The sequence below is a fragment of the Salvelinus sp. IW2-2015 genome, linkage group LG4q.1:29 (assembly GCF_002910315.2).
Source record: "Salvelinus sp. IW2-2015 linkage group LG4q.1:29, ASM291031v2, whole genome shotgun sequence".
NCBI lineage: Eukaryota > Metazoa > Chordata > Actinopteri > Salmoniformes > Salmonidae > Salvelinus > Salvelinus sp. IW2-2015.
The window spans coordinates 79409090-79426909 of NC_036842.1; the positions used below are offsets into that span (position 1 = coordinate 79409090).

The 17820-nt window shown below is 42.3% G+C and overlaps 1 protein-coding gene across 3 annotated transcripts; it reads right to left on the bottom strand.

Moving 5' to 3' along the window:
* Positions 1–1988: 1988 nt before the first annotated feature.
* Positions 1989–14688, bottom strand: LOC111962589 (unconventional prefoldin RPB5 interactor 1). 3 transcript variants are annotated; one of them, XM_070443142.1, is made up of 11 exons: positions 14310–14687; positions 13300–13334; positions 12936–13014; positions 7069–7202; positions 6028–6163; positions 4876–4967; positions 4451–4716; positions 4036–4300; positions 3779–3930; positions 3310–3550; positions 1989–2938 (listed from the first exon to the last, which is right to left on the bottom strand). In XM_070443142.1, exons 4-11 carry the CDS (start codon positions 7117–7119, stop codon positions 2756–2758), a joined length of 1386 nt encoding a protein of 461 aa, XP_070299243.1. In that variant the 5' UTR covers positions 7120–7202; positions 12936–13014; positions 13300–13334; positions 14310–14687; the 3' UTR covers positions 1989–2755. The 3 variants fall into 3 exon arrangements, with proteins under 3 accessions (XP_070299243.1, XP_023841529.1, XP_023841530.1); XM_023985761.2 differs by lacking the exon at positions 7069–7202 and having other exon boundaries at positions 14310–14688; XM_023985762.2 differs by lacking the exons at positions 7069–7202; positions 14310–14687 and adding an exon at positions 13576–13996.
* Between the last annotated feature and the right edge of the window lie 3132 nt (positions 14689–17820).

Consider the following 17820-nt stretch of genomic DNA (forward strand, 5'->3'; position numbering starts at 1 on the left):
GTCTCCAAATCCAAGATTATCAACTACTCCTTTTATTTAAATTAGGCCTAGTCATCATGATGCACATAACATTCTGTTAATTTTTGCACTGTACAAACGTCACATTGTAGTGGGTTATTTTAAATTAGGCCTTGTCACTCACTATGCACCAACATTCTGTACATTTGTGCACTGTACAAACGTCACATTGTAGTGGGTTATTTTAAATTTTGTCCTTGTCACTCACTATGCACCAACATTCTGTACATTTGTGCACTGTAACAACGTCACATTTAGTAGACCTCGCCTAGACTATTTTAGGCAAACTCTTGTGACAGACAGAGGAAGAGGTTTGGTGCGACTGTGTTATATGGCCCGCCACCTTTTCATCTTACTCTCTCCTGTGTGTGTGTGTGCGTGCGTGTGTGTGTGTGCGTGCGTGCGTGCATCCTGCTCCTTAAACCCTTGTAATAAGTCAATATCCAAAAAGTAGCCCTGTGACCTCAGATTGTTCCTTCTCCAAATATTTATAATGAGGATTTCAGCCACTCTGACCCTTTGTAAAACATAATGAATAATGCAGGATTGATGCTTTGCAATTGTTTCAGGGCATCGGGGAAAGCTCTGACTTGTGATTCAGCTGTATGAGTGCTTAGAGCACTCAGAGGCTTCTTTTCAGAAATCTTAATTGGATGCTTGTCACATCCATCACATTGCTGTCATCCCAATGACTTTCTCACTGGATTATTTTCAAATAGAGAGAGGGAGTTTATTTATACAATAACCACACTCACAATATATGCACAAATTGTGCATACATCCTCAGGCATTCTACTTATTTATTATATAAAATGTATAGTCTCAATGTACTGACGTTAGTTGTTGTTAGCTGCTGGTGCACACTGACACCATTTACAGAGGTCTTTCTTTCAAATGAACTATTTGACCTAAGATTGTTTGAATGTTAAATAGATTCAAGAACAAGTGAGTGTGTGCATACTTGTAGTATAGAAACATGTTGATTTAATACTTCAGGGGATATTTCATAGACCAAGATTAAGCACAACTACATTTAAAAGCAGAAATTCTCTATAGAACATAGTTTTAAGTACAGGAGTAGGCTTTATCTGGGTCCATGAAACCGGCCCAGGTGTACAGCAAGGAACAGTTTAATGCCCCATGACATTTGTAGCTGGGAGCAAGAGCCTCTTCTCTGAGCATCTGTCTGGTCAACAATACCTGCTCGTCTCTGCAAGGAGATCCTAAATTACCTAACTCTTAAATCCCCTTTAAACCCTGCAATGTAGATCTCTCTGTTGTTTTCAATTATTAGCGTGTTCCTCTAGATCTCTTTGAAATGTTAAGTACATGTTCCAACATATACCTTCAAAGCTTTTTAAGTCCAATGATCTGTGTCTAGCCAGCGCTCAACCATGTTAAGCATTAGCTAATCTGTCTCATGCTACCTGGATAGATTTTTTCCTATTGCAGCCCTAATCCTGACGAGGGGGAATCAACTAAGGACCAGTTTAAAAGCTGCTTATCGAACTCTGCACTCTCACTACTTAGCGAGCAGCTAGTGATAGCTTTTCAAACTCACAAGGTGCAACTTTAATTACAGCGAATCCGGAAGGTTGGAGCTCACTGATGCAGAATTCCCAGCCATATGAAGAGGTGGTACAAAAACAGAGTTGGCAAGTCATTTTACATAGGAGAGATGATCTATTGCTGGTCATTGTGGTTCAACATTGTCAAGACATGTGGCATACCTGTGTCATGGACAGGACAGACCAACACGTACATCAGCAGTGGATGGCCATCCTATCACCTCTGACCATAGAACATCAACCGTCATCTTGGTTATTTCCCGACAATTGTGCATGTTGAATAGTTGACACTCAGCAGGTTTTCTACTGCGTACGTACAACTTTTCTGTTGGTCTGTCTTGTCCTTTAGTGAGGATTGGAAATAAGGTTTGAGAAATCTAKCCAAAGGGGAGTAACACCTGACCTTGTCCAAAAATCTTTTATTTTCATTCCAGTTTACAACAATATTTATTTTTGACATAAAGCTGGTCACAGAGGTGGACATACATTCAATAGGCAGGTACAAGGGGATTGGGGGAAATAAAGGGAAGTTAACATCTGACCCTGTCGTAGAATAATTAAGAAAGGAAAAGGCAAAAATAAATTGAATGATGCAGAGTATGTCGTCTTAGCATAGCAGGCAAAATCATGGATCAAACAATGAATAGAGTTGTAAACCACTGGCTTTGTCACAGAGTATAGTCAAGACACTGACACAAGATCAACCACCATAAAATGCGCACCTAGGCAGTGTTGACTAATGTAGTGCCATAATGTTGGAGGATGAGGGCTCTAAATAAACTACCTCTTTACTTAAAAACATATTGCAGTGAAGTACTAATGCATAAATAATGGGGTTCTTTGCTAAAAAGCTTGATGTTCCATTATACAAGGCAGGTAAATGGTTAAGAGTGAGTGTGTTGGGTTGCTTTCTCAACAATGTTATGCTACTCTTACAGAGTACTGCCTCCTACAGAATATGCATATTGTTTATATTGCAATGTGTACTAACAGGAAAAACATTATGAAAGAGAAGAAGAGAGGCTTGAAGAGTGATGCCAAAAAAAGAAGAAGGATGGCAGATCATAGGGTGGGTTCACGGTCTGTCCAACTCAAAAAAGTGTTGGCATAGAAAATCAATGTTAAAAAAGGAGCCCGTAGTGTGGATCCTGGAGACTGSCTCTGCTGGGTCACTTCTGCTGCAGCCGGGCAGCTTTGAACTTGGACACCCTCTTTGGGGCATCTTGGGGGGCCTCGGGGGCCACCTCCTCCAGTTTCCTCTCTGGGATGGTGGGCAGTGCTGGCAGAGCAATGGTGAATTGGGGGATCGACAAGAGAATGGGCTCCTTCTCAACCACCGTGCCTGAAAAGGCCTGGATCAATGACAAAGAATAAGATGGCGGTTAATGTGACGCTGTAAACTTGGCAGGACATAGACCACTCCTGCTCTAAGCATTTATTTAAGTTCAAAGAAATTGCTGTTCAATGTGAACTAATCACCCCTGTCTCTTGTACGTTTTATACCGATGATCGTATTTATTGCACTGTACATTTAAATCATTTTCTCTCATGTTTCTTGTCTATTTATTGTATCTGTGCCGGTTTGTTGTATGTATCTGAAGCACTGCTGTTGCTGTAATAAGAATTTCCCTAAAGGGACAAATAAAGTTGTTGGCACTGAATTGAAGATCTTTACAGTATTAGAATATTGACGGAGTATTGAATCAGGACCAGCTGAGTTTACCTGAAAGCTGCTGGTGGGGTGTAGGAGGACCCCAGTGGGGCTGTCCTCCTCCGTGATGCCGTCGCTGGTGTCGCTGTACGTGTTCTCGTCATGGCTCAGAGTGCGTCCAAACGTCCGGCGCTCCTCGAAGTCGGCAGCGCTGCTCTCGCTGGTGTCGCTACACACACTGCTCTCTCTGCTCCGGGACTTCAGGATTGACTTCCTGGGGATGGGCTCGCCGTTCTTCACATCCACAAACAACCTGACAAAAGGCCACAAACATACACACAGTCAGCCATTATACCCAATCAGATCGCAGAACTTGTTAATAGACAGACACAGATACCGAATCAGAATAAAGAAATCTGGAAACATTCAGAGTAAACACCATTCCATATATGCCATTTTTACATTTGATCCAAAATGTTGCCAAAAGTTTATGCCAACCAAACATTTAATGATTGATGTGTAGCCTGTAGTGTGTGTGTACCTGTAGAGGTCTGTGGGCGTAGTGATGTTGTGGAGCCCGTGGTGAGAGTGACCGTTGCTGGTGCCGTTCTTCTTTTTCCTCTTGGCTTGCTGCTTCTGTTCTTTCAGCTCACTGAACTTCAACATGGTGTTCTTCCCTGTGTTTATCCTCACCTGGAGAGACAGAGGGAGTTGAAGTACATTGATTTACATAGCTCAAATAACATAATGGACTACAAGTTGACTGCGATGAGTTTAATACGCTTCATACACACTGACCTTCTTAGGTTCCACCGTATGAGAGAAATAGATGGTAGGCAAACAGTCGCCTTCCTCCTCCTCTGCTTCATCTTCCTCCTCCTCCCCATCCCTGGTTGACTGGGCTGTACTGTTGAGTTGGCTGCCGTTGTGAGGCACAAATGCCCTGCCTTTGCTCCTCTCATCATGTCCATTGACACAATGATGGCTGCCGCTATCTCCCTCCTTCTCTTCCTCAGAGGATGTTGTGTCATCGTTGCCATTGGTGTCTGCACTGTCAAACCGTCTGAAAACAATAGAAACAAAGTATCAAGCCGGGAGAAATCTAATCTATATTTTATCATGAAACACAGGTGTGAAGGTGGATAGAGTGGCGCTGAATTACTCCTCAATTTGAACATCTATGCATTTTGTGTGTGTGTGTATTTAACTCTACCGGTGATGCTCCTCTTCCTGCTCCTCCTGCGCTTCCAGCTCATCCAGTCTGGCCCATAGCTCCTCCTCAGACAGCACTCTTCTGCTCCCTCCATCTCCCTCTCCACTGCCCTCTTCGTCCTCCTCCTCTTCTTCTTCCTCTATCTTCACAACAACCTCCATTTTGGGCTTAGAGTGGGGCTTAAGAGCCACACGCTGCTTTCCTTTGCTGACCATTTCTTCAATACTTCCAACCTCTTCTCTGATGTCCACATAGTCCCCTTTAGCCTGAGGAAACAGAGAAGGGTATAAGTGTGGGTGTGTTTAAGTGTGGGTGTGTTTCTGATCATATAAATAGATTTTCTGCACAGGGAGTTAGTTGTCTATCGGATAAGCTGGCTGAAGAGGATCCTAAAAACTCTTTGTTATCACTGTAATTACACTTACGCCTGAGAGTTTTTCTAGATCCTCTGTAAACCCAACTCTGGCTTCAAAGTCCTTCCTCGTCTTGTGCAAGTCATCCAGCGCACTATTTACATCTAAAAAACAAAGCACAAAAATTGTGTGATGGAATAGAAAAATCCGCCAGCAAGGGGTTAAACTCTTAACACAGTAAAAAAAAAAAGGAAAATTATGACAAACAGTTCATAACATCGCAAGCCCTCGGTGCTACTTCGGATCATTAAATCTTCACAACAATTAAACCCCCATTCGCTAAAGGCAGCAGGGGCTCCGTTGCCATGGCGACAGCGAGCCTTCAAGCCGTACGTCTCGAAACGTTGGGGAAAGGTCAAACGCGGACCGCATGACAACTCAGCGGGGCTGTTTGACAAATCTCAGCGATCCATGTTTGCATTATGGCACTTAGTTGTGTAAAAGCGGCCTGGGCAGGGTCAGGGAAGGTTGTCACATTCACGCTTCAGGTAAACACCAGTCTAATAATGGCCGCATCATCATCACACATTGTTATTTAGSCCCATCTGACGCTATATATTAAAGAGCTTTTTCGGATGCAGAGTGAATACCAAAGGGGAGCGAAGGGGAAAAACTCTCTTTAGACAGGAGGGTTTAAGGCTGGACCTATTGTGACAAAATAATTGCAGATGGCCAAAATCGATGAGTAACCAACAAATAGCAATCTGGACATAATTCCGCATTTTCAATAGAAATGAACTTGCAGTATTGCAAATTATGACCAAGATGATTGTGTGTTATTACTTATTTGCTAATGCAATTGTAATTTGATAGATAATTGTCCATCAGAAAAATTTATCAAACATTCTAACAATCCAAGGATTCACAAAATAAGTAGCCATTCAACTTTTAGTTTGAACTGAGTGATCACCTCTTTTTCGGTTTGTCTGACAGCAAGTCCATGACAACAGCTGGGTGAAGTGGTAGTGTTGAGAAGACATTCAAAACATGACCTCAATCTTTCTCAATAAGAATTATCACGAGCATACATTGCGAAACAATATATAGGCATACAATTGAGGAGTTCTCTCGTTTTTTAAATAATATTAGTTATGTGAGTGTCAAAGTTGGGCAAGGTGCCATGGTATCTGAGAAAATTCAAAATTGCTTCCAAAACAAACGCACGTTTCTTCCTGTGCTCCACGAGCTTCTGGGCCTGCTTGGCAGAGCACTTTGCAAACCAGTTGTCCCCCAGCAGTACGGTGATCTCATTGGTATGGACCAGCTTCCCAGGCATGAAGGCCAGAGGGCCAAATGGCACCTGTTACAGCAGAGAGGAGAAGAGATCAACTTGCATTATTCAAGTTGAGTTCAAGTTTCAACTTGACTTTCAATCGTTTCTATTGAATTTTTGTTATATATACAGTACTTTTATTTAACCTTTATTTAACTAGGCAAGTCCGTTAAGAATAAATTCTTATTTACAATGACGGCCTACCAAAAGGCAAAAGGCCTCCTGCGGGGATGGGGGCTGGAATAAAAAAAWTWAAWAATAATGTATAGGACAAAACACACATCACGAGAAGAGAGACAACACTACATAAAGAGAGACCTAAGACAACAACATAGCATGGCAACAACACATGACAACACAGCATGGTAGCAACACAACAACATGGTAGCAACACAACATGGTAACAGGACAAAATACGGTACAAACATTATTGGGCACAGACAACAGCACAAAGGGCAAGAAGGTAGAGATGACAATACATCACGCAAAGCAGCCACAACTGTCAGTAAGAGTGTCCATGATTGAGTCTTTGAATGAAGAGATTGAGATAAAAAACMGCCCGGTTTGAGTGTTTGTTGCAGGTCGTTCCAGTCGTTAGCTGCAGCGAACTGAAAAGKCGAGCAACGCAAGGATGTGTGTGCTCTGGGAACCTTTAACAGAATGTGACTGGCAGAACGGGTGTTGTATGTGGAGGATGAGGGCTGCAGTAGATATCTCAGATAGGGAGGAGTGAAACCTAAGAGGGTTTATAAATAAGCATCAACCAGTGGGTCTTGCGACAGTACCAGTCAAACATTTAGACAAACCTACTCATTCCAGGGTTTTTCTTTATTTTTTACATTGTAGAATAAAAGTGAAGACATCAAAACTATTAAATAGTGGCGCTGCGGCCTAAGGCACTGCATCTCGGTGCTAGAGGCGTCACTACAGACCCTGGTTCGATTCCAGGCTGTATCACAACCGGCCGTGATTGGGAGTCCCATAGGGCGGCGCACAATTGGCCCAGCAATCTCCTCCTTGGTCAAAATAGCCCTTACACAGCCTGGAAGTGTGTTGGGTCATTGTCCTGTTGAAAAACAAATGATAGTCCCACTAAGCGCAAACCAGATGGGGTGGCGTATCCCTGCAGAATGCGGTGGTAGCCATGCTGGTTAAGTGTTCCTTGAATTATAAATAAATCACAGACAGTGTCACCAGCAAAGCACCCCCACACCTCCATGATTCACGGTGGGAACCACACATGCAGAGATCATCTGTTCACCTTGACTGACCTTTATGTCTTAAAGTAATATGGACTTGGTCTTTTACCAAATATGCTATCTTCTGTATACCACCTCTACCTTGTCACAACACAACTGATTGGCTCAAACGCATTAAGGAAAGAAATTCCACAAATGTTACAGTTTTGACAATCGCTAGGACCCATTTCTCAATACTTAGTCACTTTTTCAAAACTCTTCACACAGTAAGCACAACAGCAGTCTATGTGGGCTAAACTGTGTATCATTTTTCTTTGCTTTGGCACAAAATGCATTCAATTACAAAATCTTTCAAATTTCACTAATTATTTTCTCACTCCGACACAACCACCACCAAAACTCTATGTACCTACAGGCCAATTTGCAAATGTTTACATACTCTTTTCAAAACTGTTAAACTTAAGTTCAAAACCTAACATAACACAAAATTGAATAAGACAGCAATTTGCTACATTTCTACAGTAATACCGTATTGAAATATATTCCAAATATTTAAAAAAAAGAATACTATCAAAACAATTAGACCAACCACAGCTGATTCCCATTGTAGCTGAACACCTACCCAGGTGTTAGTCTTTCAGTTTCATTACCATCTATACAAAAGGGGACATCTTATGAATAATGCTGGACTGTAATGTAAACATGGACCCAGCCAGAGATAGAGAAGTGGCTGACAGAGGAAGAAGAGTGGCTGGGAGAGGGAGAGGAGTARGTGTGCGTGGTGGAAGAAGACTGAGTGGAAGATCAAGAGCTGTAGTCTCAGATGAGATTAGGGCTACTATAATTGATCATGTAATAAATCATGGTCTATCAATGAGAGGCTGGTCTGAGTGCAGCCKAATCTGCAGCGCTCAACAGTGGCATCTATTGTGAGAAATTTCTGGCAAAACAACACGTAAGATGTCCATTCTGCAAGGGCACATTCTGCACATTTCAGAAGTAAATTGAGCAAAGCCTCCAAACCCACTTGTGTGTAATTGTTTTTGTATTTCTGCCTATGACACAACGGTTACATCCCACAGGTAGGAGAGGTAGGATTTTCACTGCTGTGCAGGAAACTGTAATCGTTGATATGGTCATCAGAAACAATGGCATAAAACTCAGAGATTCGGGACAGAGTGTTGGCAGACAACATTACATTTGGAAATATTCACAATGTAAGCATAACAACTATTTCTAGAGTCCTGAAACAACATCAAGTCAGGATGAAGCAGTTGTACACTGTCCCCTTTGAGAGGAACTCTGAAAGTCAAGCAACTCAGGAACCAATATGTCCAGGTAAGATGACTATAAAATACAGAACTGGTTTTGAACAAAACCAAACAGGGCAAAGGCACACAATGGCATGTATTTAGGTATAATGTAAACTACCGTAATAGCCTAACTCTTATGTTGCCTTGTGGATTTATTTGAGAGAGTCATGGGGATTGAAGCAAGGCAAAAACCCCACATATTCATCTTTGTGGATGAGGCTCGTTTCAACTTGGCCAAAACACAGTGGCGAGGAAGGAATGTGATTTGGAAAAGAGCCACAGTGGATGTCCCGGGCCAGAGGGGTGCCAACAACACAATATGTGCAGCAATATCCTCTGATGGATTGTTGTTACACAAACCGCTAATTGGGCCATACAACACCGAGCGTCTCCTTTCATTCCTGGATGACATCTATGGAAGGGTTGTGCCAGATGAGGCGAAATCGGCCAACGTTTGTAATTGTATGGGACAATGTGGCATCTCACCACTCACGTGCAGTCACAGAGTGGTTTGCAGCCCATCCCAGGATGGTGTCCCTTTTCCTCTCACCTTACTCTCTATTCCTCAACCCCATAGAGGAATTATTTTCCTCATGGAGGTGGAAGGTTTATGACCACCATCCACATGATCAAATGTCCCTCCTGGACGCAATAAATGCTGGATGCCTGGACATATCTGCAGAAGATTGCCAGGGATGGACCAGGCATGTCAAAATATTATTTCCTAGGTGTATTGCCCAAGATGACATAAGATGTGATGTGGAGGAAAACCTGTGGACTAGCATTTCTACTGTATCTGTATCGGTAGATGGTGTATATACAAATTCTTGTATTTTGGAATCACTCAATGACAAAAAGTTACATTAAACATATTGAAGCATATTGCATCATGTCTGATTCATTCCTGTAACATATACTGCAGTGAATTCTAAACAGTGGAGAGGTGTCATTCTTGTTTGTTAATTATTTTTATTTTTTTACAAAAGAAAACATTGTGTAATGCTACCTGTTGTTWGTGTTTTTTAGGTCATTGTTTTATGAGTGACAAAGTGTCCTTGTTGGGTGACAAACTTTGTGAGTGTTATGGAATAATGAGTTAATCTGAGACATGTATGAAGTGTTTTGGTAGTTGTAGTGCATTTTGGATGTGAAATTAACTGCTGTGCCAAGCTGAAAYTTGGTTAGGAGAACTGTGTGAAGAGTTTTGAAAAAGTGACCTAAGTATTGAGAAATGGGCCCTAAAGATTTTTTTTTACAATGTAATTGAAATGCATTCCAGGTGACTACCTCATGAAGCTGGTTGAGAGAATGGCAAGAATATGAAAAGCTGTCATCAAGGCAAAGGGTGGTTACTTTGAAGAATCTAAAATATATTTTTGATTTAACACTTTTTTGGTTACTACATGATACTACATGAGTTTACAATTGGCTCATTCATCCCCCTCCTCTCCCCTGTAACTATTCCCCAGGTCGTTGCTGCAAATGAGAACGTGTTCTCAGTCAACTTACCTGGTAAAATAACGGTAAAATAAAAAAATAAAAAATAAATTCCATATGCATTTTATTTATTAAATGTTTAACTAGGCACATCAGTTAAGAACAAATTATTATTTATAATGACAGCCTACTCCGGCCAAACCCTAACGACGCTGGGCCAATTGCGCGCCACCCTATGGGACTCCCAATCACGGCCGGTTGTGACACAGCCTGGAATCGAACCAGGTTCTGTAGTGACGCCTCTAGCGCCGAGATGCAGTGCCTTAGACCGCTGCGCCACTATTTAATAGTTTTGATGTCTTCAAAACGAAAAAATAGTACAAATAAAGAAAAACCCTGGAATGAGTAGGTGTGTCCAAACTTTTGACTGGCACTGTATATTATGGCAATTTAAACATGGTTCTGCATACTTTTTTACAAACTAAAAGTGAAGCTGAATAGCTTAAAGAAAAGGAGAATAGAAACTGATAGTGAAAGATAAGGCCTTCCCTATAACACACCATATGTAAACATCTCAAAAGCACCCATCTCGCTGTATTAACTGCTGTGTTTTCGCTCCAGATCAAGAGGGGACAATGGCTTGGGAATTCACTCGACACACCTCATAATAAACTGTAAATAATACCCTGCTATGGAAACTCACTCCCCAGTGCATTTACTGCATTTGACTGGACAAGATGGCGCCGACAGACACGGTCGCCCTATTTTCTAGCCAAATTTGCATTATTTCACATTTTTGTATTATTTCTTACATTTGCTCAGAAAGTTTCCAGTATAATTTCGTACAGCTGAATTTTTGTTTTGTTTTATCCACTTTGTATATGGGTGCTTACATTTATCCTATTTCACACATGTACAAGTTCGAATTGTTAATGTATTTGTTGCCGTTGATAATAGCTGAGACACCCTCAGCTATTATCAATGGCAACCCTGGAGCAATTAGGGTTAAGTGCCTTGCTAAAGGGCACAGACAGATTTTTCACCTAGTCAGCTCAGGGATTTGAACCAGCAACCTTTTGGTTACTGGCCCAATGCTCCTAACCGCTAGGCTACCTGCCACGGTTAGGATATATATATAGTATTCTAGTCATGGCTCATCCTGTACAACTACTGCCATACACACCTTTTTCTAATCATATGCTGTCCATACATTAGATATACACACAGTGCCTTCAGAAAGTATTCAGACCCCTTGACTTAAAAAAAATAATAAAGTTACAGCCTTAACCTAAAATTGATTTTTAACATTTTTATTCCCCCCTCAATCTACACACAATACACCATAATGACAAAGCAAAAACAGGTTAATAAATTTTAGCAAATATATTAAAAACAGAAATATTACATTTACAAAAGTATTCAGACCCTTTACTCAGTACTTAGTTGAAGCACCTTTGGCAGCAATTACAGCCTTGCGTCTTCTTGGGTATGATGCTACAAGCTGCGCACACCTGTATTTGGGAATTTCATCCCATTCTTCTCTGCTGATCCTCTCAAGCTGTGTCAGGTTGGATGGGGAGCGTTGCTGCACAGCTATTTTCAGGTCTCTCCAGAGATGTTCGATCGGGTTCAAGTCCGGGCTCTGGCTAGGCCACTCAAGGACATTGAGACTTGTCCCGAAGCCACTCCTGCATTGTCTTGGCTGTGTGCTTAGGGTTGTTATCATGTTGGAAGGTGAACCGTCGTCTCAGTCTGAGGTCCTGAGCGCTCTGGAGCTGGTTTTCATCAAGGATCTCTCTTTCCTTTATCCTGACTAGTCTCCCAGTCCCTGCCGCTGAAAAACACCTCCCACAGCATGATGCTGCCACCACCATGCTTCACCGTAGAGATGGTGCCAAGTTTCCTCCAGGCGTGACGCTTGGCATTCAGTTCAAAGAGTTCAAACTTGGTTTCATCAGGACCAGAGAATCTTGTTTCTCATGGTCTGAGAGTCTTTAGGTATCTTTCGGCAAACTCTGAGCTGGCTGTCATGTGCCGTTTACTGAGGAGTGTCGTCTGGCCACTCTACCATAAAGGCCTGATTGGTGGAGGGCTGCAGAGATAGTTGTCCTTCTGGAAGATTGTCCCATCTCCACAGAGGAACTCTGGAGGTCTGTCAGAGTGACCATCAGGTTCTTGGTCACCTCCCTGATCAAGGCCCTTCTCCCCCGATTGCTCAGTTTGGGCAGGCGGCCAGATCTAGGAAGTCTTGGTGGTTCCAAACTTCTTCCATTTAAGAATGATGGCCACTGTGTTCTTGGAGACCTTCAATGTTGCAGAGATTTTTTGGTACCCTTCCCCAGATCTGTGCCTAGACACAATCCTGTCTCTGCACTCTATGGACAATTGCTTTGACATGCACTGTCAACTGTGGGACCTTATATAGAAAGGTGTGTGCCTTTCCAAATCATGTCCAATTAATTTACCTCAGGTGGACTCCAATCAAGTTGTAGAAACATCTCAAGGATGAGCAATGGAAACCAGATGCACTTGAGCTCAATTTCAAATCTCATCGCAAAGGTTGCTTTGTCATTATGGAATATTGTGTGTAGACTGATGGATTTTTTTTTATTTAATACATTTTGGAATAAGGCTGTAATGTAACAAAATGTGGTAAAAGTGAAGGGGTCTGAATACTGTATATATATTATATATATGCTCTGGACTCTGATATTGCTCGTTCTGACATTTTATTGTGTGGGGGGGTTGTGTGTCTATTGTTATTGCATTTTGTTGCACCTGCGATAACATCTGCAAATCTGTGTGCGCAACCAATAAACTTTGATTTGATAAGAGAAAGATGGAACGTACCATGATGTCATAGGACACCTGATCTGGAAGAGTTTTGAGTCGATCCTCGAGAGTTTCATAGTCACCCTTTACCTTCACCCTGAAAGTCCAAAGTTTTTTWAAATTTCAGTTAAAAAATGGCACACACACAAAACATTACACATGCCCTTCCTGACCTACAGGTTATGCCTGAAAGGACACACAGATCTCATGTTTAGCCTATCTATCTATGTACTATCAAGGATGTGGTGCGTGAATCGTGGTGGAACTAGTAACGTTATCTAGAAGCACAGTAGCACCATAACTCACAAGATGCTGTGTGTATGAGTGGTAGTGGCTGACTCCAATGCCATAGTCACTACGTGGAATCGCTACACAAACTCACCAGTGATGGATCTGACCTTCGCAGCCTTGCACCACCTGTTGTTAACAGAGTGACAATTATTTAGGTCAAACTTTGCATTTCTATTCTCCCTAAAAAAAAATGTCAGAAGAACCCCCTCCATTTTACAGTTGTTTACACTTAATCACCGGGGGAAAACAACACAGAAGCAAATTCTCGGGAAGTTTAGAGTGTTTTGGTTAAACAGCTGTCAAAGATGAATTGTATCGAAATGTTAAAGGATCAAAAGCTTTTCTGAACCACCCAGTATATACTTACATACACAGGAGCACCAACCTGGGGGCAGGAAGGGGCATCTGCATACTTTGCAATGGATATCATACCAGGAAGTAGCCTACTACAGTACTACACTTTAMGTAGAAGCATTAGGACTAAGGCCTATGTTTCTATTTGAAAGGCATAAAGTTGCACCCTCCATTACATACTGCATGACTCCAATTCTAATGTAACACAACAAGAACATGACCTACACTTTGGATTGATATTGGCTTTACATTTAGCTAAGATTAAAGTAGTTAGTTATGGATGTTGAATCTAGGTTAATGTTTAATGGGCAGTAGGCCGACCGCACAAGGAAATGCTTGTGTATTGTTACGTGCATGGTTAATTTGTTTACTTTTCATGCATTGTACTTGCTGAAATAGATAAACATGGGTCAATATCAGAGCAATTGACAAACTTGATGCATACTAGATGGTTGTACACAACATGGCTTGTCCAGGATCCACGATGAAATAAACAACAAGCAACATGTGACCGCTACCTCAAGGAAGCTTCTAGAAAAAAAAGGTTAAGAAAATGTCCACGATAAATGATCTGTCGAAGAGGCCACGCGCGCATAAATGAATATGCAACCTGCTGAAAGAGAATGCATGTTAGGTCTCATCTCACGAAAATGCAAAACGATTTGCAAAATTCTGTTGTCGACCGCGTGCATGATCAACACGCACAGCTCACGCTAGCTACAGTAGCAAGCTAATTCATTGTTTTACCTTTTTATGTTCCACGCGAAGTCTATCAACTCCTTGTGGGACCTCTATATTCATTTTATTTCTCTCAGCCATTTTCCCATGTAATATTTAGATGCAAATGTGACGTTTGTGAATAAAAAACAATGCTCAGGGGTTGTAAGTCCTAAAAAAATGTTTATGAATGCAATTGCAGGTATTCCTGAGAGGCGTTTTCCTATTATTCATCAAAGGGGCAGTGGTAGATATCCAAGATTTCGGAAGTGCAACCATTTCACATTCTCATTTTAGGATTTCAGCATGATCCCCGAAATATCCACGGAATATAATCCTCAATTGTTCAGCGTCCTCCTCACAGACCCTGCGCCATGTTCCTCTGCCCGTTTCCCGGTGTAGTCTGGGTAAAATGCTCTCAAGCACAACAATGTTGCAAATGCATGATAAATTATAACATAATGTAAACAATAGGCTACAGACAGAGAGCATTTCCCTTTCTCGCAATGTTGTTAAATTAAACATATTACAAACTGGCTCTTTCCACATTCCGTGAGGTTAATTGACTGTATATATTGTGTGATTGGTTCCAATCCCACCTCCCCATTACGTTACTTTATATTTGCACTTTCATTTTAGTAATTTTGCAGACGCTCTTATACAGAGCGATTTACAGTAGCGAGTGCATACATTTACATACCTTGCAAATTATATCAAATAGTTCGTTGTAAATTCACTGTAGTTACAGAGCATTGGTTAAAACTTTATTCCATCATTCTTTTACATTATTGTGAATTATGCAAGATCGAATCTTCTACTTATGTTGCACCAAGATGCACATAGAATTCATTTGTCAGATGCTCTCATGATAGAGGACAGCAGTATAGTTGGAAAGATCAGTTATCTTTCTCTTTTGCTAAATATACTGTAAGTTCAAATGGCAAAATCTCAGGAAAAGGTCACACAAGCTCAGGGCTGCGTACGAAAACAAGCAATAAGCATTAAATTAAACGGAAATGGTGCTGTTCTAAACGACCTGTTTAAAAAAGGTTGTGGGAACAGGTTCAAAATTTACCGCTGTCCTTTAAACAGTAATGTTCGCATCAAGCCACACCCCATCGGGGTGGCATGTAACCTGGTGGCTAGGAGCATTGCGCAAGTAACCAAAATGTTGCTGGATCAAATCCCCAAGCTGACAAGGTTGTTCTGCCCTTGAGGCCCTTGAGCAAGGCAGTTAACCCCCGGGTGCCGATGGCGTGGATGTCGATTAATGCAGCCCCCCGCACCTCTCTGATTCAGAGGGGTTGGGTTAAATGCGGAAGACACATTTCAGTTGAATGCATTCAGTTGTACAAATATCATTTCAATTTAAGAGTCTTTATTGGCATGAGAAACATGTTTACATTGCCAAAGCAAGTGAAAAAGATAAACAAAAGTGAAATAAACAAAAGATTTAAACAGTAAACATTACACTCAAATCAAATTTTATTGGTCACATACATGGTTAGCAGATGTTAATGTGAGTGTAGCGAAATGCTTGTGCTTCTAGTTCCGACAGTTCAGTAATATCTAACAAGTAGTCTACCTAATACACACAAACCTAAAGGGATGGAATAAGAATATGTACATATAAATATATGGATAAGCGATGGTCGTGCGGCATAGGCAAGATGCAATAGATAGTATAAATACAGTATATACATGTAAGATATGTAAACATTATTAAAGTGGAATTATTTAAAGTGACTAGTGATCCATTTATTACAGTGGCCAATGTTTCGAGTCTGTATGTAGGCAGCAGCCTCTCTGTGTTAGTGATGGCTGTTTAACAGTCTGATGGCCTTGAGATGAGACTGTAAAACAGCTTCTTCGGTCCCAGCTTTGACATCGGGTGCTGTAGGTGTCCTGGAGGGCAGGTAGTTTGCCCCCGGTGATGCGTTGTGCAGACCGCACCACCCCTCTGGAGAGCCTTTCGGTTGAGGGCGGTGCAGTTGCCGTACCAGGCTGTGATACAGCCCGACAGGATGCTCTCAACTGTGCATCTGTAAAAGTTTGTGAGGGTTTTAGGTGACAAGCCAGATTTATTCAGCCTCCTGAGGTTGAAGAGGCGCTGTTGCGCTTTCTTCACCACACTGTCTGTGTGGGGGGAACATTTCAGTTTGTCCATGATGTGTACACAGAGGAACTTTAAACMTTCCACCTTCTCCACTGCTGTCCTGTCGATGTGGATAGGGGGGTGCTCCCTCTGCTGTTTCCTGAAGTCTACGATCATCTCCTTTGTTTTGTTGATGTTGAGTGTGAGGTTATTTTCCTGACACCACACTCCGAGGGCCCTCACCTCGTCCCTGTAAGCCGTTTCGTCGTTGTTGGTAATCAAGCCTACAACTGTAGTGTCGTCTTCAAACTTCATGATTGTGTTGGAGGCGTGCATGGCCACGCAGTCATGGGTGAACAGGGAGTACAGGAGAGGGCTGAGAATGCACCCTTGTGGGGCCCCAGTGTTGAGGATCAGCGGGGTGGAGATGTTTCCTACCCTCACCACCTGGGGCGTCCCGTCAGAAAGTCCAGGACCCAGGTGCACAGGGTGGGGTCGAGACCCCGGGTCTCAAGCTTAATGAGTTTGGAGGGTACTACGGTGTTAAATGCTGAGCTGTAATCGATGAACAGCATTCTTACATAGGTATTCCTCTTGTCCAGATGGGTTAGGGCAGTGTGCAGTGTGATTGCGATGTATGTGGACCTATTGGGGCGGTAAGCAAATTGGAGTGGGTCTAGGGTGTCAGGTAGGGTGGTGGTGATATGATCCTTGACTAGTCTCTCAAAGCACTTCATGATGACGGAAGTGAGTGCTACGGGGCAATAGTTGTTTAGCTCAGTTACCTTAGCTTTCTTGGGAACAGGAACAATGGTGGCCCTTTTGAAGCATGTGGGAACAGCAGACGGATAGGGATTGATTGAATATGTCCGTAAACACACCGGCKWGGTGGTCTGCGCATGCTCTGACGACGCGGCTAGGGATGCCGTCTGGGCCGTCAGCCTTGCGAGGGTTAACACGTTTAAATGTTTTACTCACGTTGGCTGCGGTGATGGAGAGCCATGTCAGTGGCACTGTATTGTCCTCAAAGCGAGCAAAGAAGTTGTTTAGTTTGTCTGGGAGCAAGACATCGGTGTCCGCGATGGGGCTGGTTTTCTTTTTGTAATCCGAAATTGACTGTAGACCCTGCCACATACGACTCGTGTGTGAGCCGTTGAATTGCAACTCTACTTTCTCTATATTGATGCTTTGCTTGTTTGATTGCCTTGCAGAGGGAATAGCTACACTTTGTAGTGCCCCTTCTGCGGCGCCGTTGTTTTGGGTCGCCTACTGGGATCCGATCCATTGTCCTGGGTGGTGGTCCAAACATGGGATCCGCTTCGGGAAAGTCGTATTCCTGGTCGTAATGTTGGTAAGTTGACGTTGCTCGTATATATAATAGTTCTTCCAGGCTGTATATAATAAGACTTTACATTTCCTGGGGTAACAATGTAAGAAATAATACAT

Coding starts and splice junctions, on each gene's coding strand:
- LOC111962589 (XM_023985761.2), bottom strand. CDS start 14,381: ATGGCTGAGAGAAATAAAATGAATATAGAGGTCCCACAAGGAGTTGAT. Junction 3,931..4,035: donor ATACGGTGGAACCTAAGAAG/GTCAGTGTGTAT, acceptor CTGTCTCTCCAG/GTGAGGATAAACACAGGGAA. Junction 2,939..3,309: donor ACCCCACCAGCAGCTTTCAG/GTAAACTCAGCT, acceptor TCATTGATCCAG/GCCTTTTCAGGCACGGTGGT.